This window comes from Carcharodon carcharias, chromosome 19 (assembly GCF_017639515.1).
Source record: "Carcharodon carcharias isolate sCarCar2 chromosome 19, sCarCar2.pri, whole genome shotgun sequence".
Classification (NCBI taxonomy): Eukaryota; Metazoa; Chordata; class Chondrichthyes; order Lamniformes; family Lamnidae; genus Carcharodon; species Carcharodon carcharias.
In genome coordinates this window covers 73,325,596-73,329,792 of record NC_054485.1, presented here as the reverse complement: position 1 = coordinate 73,329,792, position 4,197 = coordinate 73,325,596, and the positions used below count along the sequence as shown (strand labels likewise).

Here is a 4,197-nt window from a genome sequence, read left to right as displayed (position 1 = left end):
ACAGAAGTTTCTTTAAAATCCCTGTGCTTTAGTCTGGCTCCCAATTCCAATGGTCAGAAATGACACCGAACTTTGGTGACACAGGATGGAGCTCGTTTTCATCATACAAACACATGCAGAACTGAAGAGATTGAGAGAGGTTTGCAAATCTGTTGCAGAGTGGACAATGACACTGCACTCATCTGCAAACTGTGGATCATATGTATCTTTGATGGTCAGTTTAGTTTTGGCACGGAGGTGACCGAGGTAAATGAGTTTCCCACCTAGATGGTATTTAATACTGACACCAAGTTTCTTGAACATCAGAATCACTGGAGCACAATCCACAGAGCCTCGTGATTTACTGGGTCAAATGCTTTGGTCACATTGATGAATGTAATGAAGAGTCCCTGGTGCTCTTCATATTTTTCTCAAATTTCTCTGGTAACAAAGACCATGTTGGAGGTTCCTCTGGAAGGTCTAAAGCCAACTCAAAGTTCTCCGTGATGTCTGTATCACTCAATCCATGTGGGGGCCTGATGCCTGCTGGACAGATCATTGACTTGTTCGATTGGTGATGAACATCCACCCAGCACCAAGACATCACAAGGCCCAAACGTCCAAAGGGAAGAAGATCAATGTCTCAGCCCTAAAACAGCCCGACCGAAGAGAGGAATTCCAGGTGCAGCTCATGACCAATTTGGAAAGTCTTCACACTTCCAACTCAATTCATGAACAGTGGGATCAAATAAAGTCAGCTGTACTAAACTCCTGTGTCCAGACGATTGGGTTCGAGCATCATCGTCGTCACCAGGACTGGCTCAACAAACATGACACTCAAATATGTGACCTCCTGGAACAAAAACAACCAGCCTTCATTGCCTGGCACAACTCAGGAAGGCAGCATTTCAACAGCTCAAGGCTGACGCCTGAAGAAAATTCTGGAAGATAACGGACCTGTGGTGGGAAGAGAAAGCCCAAGAGATCCAACAATCTGATTATCACGACATGTGAATCTTTTTTGAAATCACCAGGGTGATCTCTAGACCGAGGTCAAATGGACAAAATCCCCTCCATTCACAGGCTGAGGTTTCTCTTCTTAAGGATGACAATGCCATCTGTTAACTCTGGAAAGAAAATTGTGACCAACTTCTCAACCATGAATCCACAGTGACAGCTGATACCCTCCAGTCTATCCCCCAGTGCCTGTGGTAGAATCCATGGGTGAGTCCCCATCGATGGGAGAGCTGCAACAAACAACCAAACAGATGAAAAACCACAAAGCCTGTGGCCCCGATGGTTCCAGCTGAGGCCTTCAAAGCTGGTGGACTTCTGCTCACATCAAGACTCCATAAACTCATCCTCCGGATTTGGGAGGAAAAGGAATTCCCTCCGACTACAGGAATGTGACAATTGTAACTATCTTCCAGAAGGGAGATAAATCACACTATGGAAACTATTGAGATATTTCCCTCTTGTCCAGAGCAGGGAGAATCCTGACACATTCTCCTGGATCAGCTACTTCCTGTGGCTGAGGAAATCCTCCCAGAGACACAGTGACATCTGTGCATAAACAGGAATTTCTATACATATTGATGTCTTCATTTGGTGATGTTCAGTGAACTGGTCAAAGGTTAAATTGGTCTTCTTGAAACAATTGGACAGATGGTGGGAGAGGTTTGAGACAGACACTGCTGAGACAGACAGTGCTTTGGAACGACAGCTCCCCTGTGTGAGCACTGGAGGGTAAACAACACAGACAACTCTCAGTGTAATGGAAGCAGGTGACCCAGCTCCAAGTCTGTGTGGAGACGTTGGTGTATGGTGAGAGAGGAGGAGTAGGTGAAACAATCCTGTCATACGTCACACTGGAAGGGTTTGTCTCCCATGTGGGTTCACTGATGTCCCAGGAGGTCTGACAACTGTGTGAGGGCTTCATTACACAACTCACACTGATAGGGTATCTCCCCTGTGTGAGTGTTGATGGATCAGGAGATACATTGACTGTGTGAAAGCCTTGTCACACATCTCATACCTCAATGGTTTCTCTCCTCCGTGAATTCGGCACCGTTCGAGCGGGTTCAAAGAGATCAGGAGAACTTTATTATAAATCTCACACTCGAAGCGTTACTTCCCTGTGTGGGCTCTCTGATGGATCTGGAGGCTCAATGAATTTGTAAAATCTTTGCCACATAACTCACATTTGTAGAATTTTTCTCCTGTGTGAATCCTCTGGTGCCTCAGGAGCTCGAAGGAGTGGATGAAAGCCTTCTCACAAACTACACACCTGAAGGGTCTCTCCCCTGTGTGAATCCTCTGGTGTCTCAGGAGGGTGGAAGATCTCAGAAAAGTTTTATTGCAAACCTCACACTTGAAGGGTTTCTCCCCAGTGTGGACCCTCTTATGGGCCAGGAGGTTTGATGGCTGTCTGAAGGCTTTGTTGCACACCTCACATCTGAACGATTTCTCCCCTATGTGCACACACTGGTGTGCATGAAGGTACGATAACTGCGGAAATGATTTGTCACACACCTCGCATATGAAAGGTTTCTCTCCTGTGTGAATGTGTTGGTGCTTGTGGAGGGATGATGACTGAGAGAATGATTTATCACACACCTCGCACCTGAACGGTTTCTCGCCTGTGTGAATGCGATGGTGTACACGGAGATGTGATGAATTCGAGAATGATTTGTTGCATAATTCACACATCAATTGTTTCTCCCCAGTGTGAATGCGTTGGTGAGTGAGGAGGTTCGGTAACTGTGAGAATGATTTATCACACACCTTGCACGTGAAAGGTTTCTCCCCTGTGTGAATGCGCTGGTGTGTGCGGAGGTGTGATGAATTCGAGAATGATTTGTCACACACCTTACATGTGAATGGTTTCTCCCCTGTGTGAATACGTTGGTGTGTGCGGAGGTTCGAAGAGCACGAGAATGACTTGTCGCACACCTCGCATGTGAATGGTTTCTGCCCTGTGTGAATCCGTTGGTGTTCACGGAGGTTTGATGAGCACGAGAATGATTTGGTGCACACCTCACACGTGAAAGGTTTCTCCCTGGTGTGAACACGCCAATGTGTCAGCAGGTCTGATGATTGTGAAAAGTCCTTGTTACACTCCTCACACTTAAACAGTTTCTCCCCAGTGTGGATGCGTTGGTGTTTCCTGAGCAACCATGACTGAGGAAAGGTTTGTTTGCACACCGCACACTTGAATAGTTTCTCTTCCATTAAGTTGCCCTTGTGTTACACGTGACTCAACAGATGCGCCTTGTGTATCAGGAGATCTTTTGAGCCTCTGCAGCCGCCCTCACACTTGAACAGCCTCTCACCTGTAGGAATGAGTCAGTGATTCATGAGGCTCGATGAATGATTGAAGCTCTCACCACACTTGGAGCCACTTACACTTCTTCCCAGCCTCACCCTGACTAATCACCCACAGCCGAACCTTCGGAAAGATTGGTTCTGATGGAAGATTCGACACCACTGACCAGTTTCAGATCTGATGATATGTCAAAGTTTCCCTGACCTGACCGATTTCCAGATGATGGTTTCACTGCCCAACCTTCTCTGTGTTGAGCAATGCTGTGAAGGGACTGGATATCTTCCCACAGTTGTGCAGTTGTTCCTTGGGTGATGGTCAGGATCTATCTGCGGTGTTTATCCTCTCTGTATTCTCTGGTGTAGTACGGTGCAATCATTCTGTAAAACAGGAAAAGGAAACATGATTTCCTCCAACTCCCTCTCCTCCTTTGCTGAAGGTGCTGACTCCTCAGTTAGAGACTGTTCCACAGTGAGTGCCAGTCTGCTATTCCCCTGTGTGGGGGATCAGATGCAAGTCCTTTCTTTTTCTTCACTTGACTGTCACACACCCTCTGTTTCCAGCAGGGACACTGGATAGTGATCAGGAGCAGACAATGTGGCTACTTTCTTTCCTCCGCCCAGACCCCCATCTTCCCAGGCACCGTGAGGGCAATGGAATGATTTGTCACACACCTCATAGAAACACAGAAACTAGGAGCAGGGGTAGGCTATTCTGCCCTTCGAGCCTGCTCCACCATTCATTATGATCATGGCTGATCATCCAACTCAATTGCCTGCTCCCGCTTTCTCCCCATATCCTTTGATCCCTTTCGCCCCAACTCCTTCTTGAACAAAATATACAATGTTTTGGCCTCAACTACTTTCTGTGGTAGTGAATTCCACAGGCTCACCACT

General features: G+C 46.9%; 1 protein-coding gene across 1 annotated transcript; it reads right to left on the bottom strand.

Moving 5' to 3' along the window:
• Positions 1-324: 324 nt before the first annotated feature.
• LOC121291229 (zinc finger protein 227-like) lies at positions 325-3,210 on the bottom strand. Its single transcript, XM_041212308.1, has 2 exons — positions 2,932-3,210; positions 325-2,847 (listed from the first exon to the last, which is right to left on the bottom strand). The coding sequence occupies exons 1-2, from the start codon at positions 3,208-3,210 to the stop codon at positions 2,107-2,109; spliced, it is 1,020 nt and encodes a 339-aa protein (XP_041068242.1). The 3' UTR covers positions 325-2,106.
• Positions 3,211-4,197: the final 987 nt, after the last annotated feature.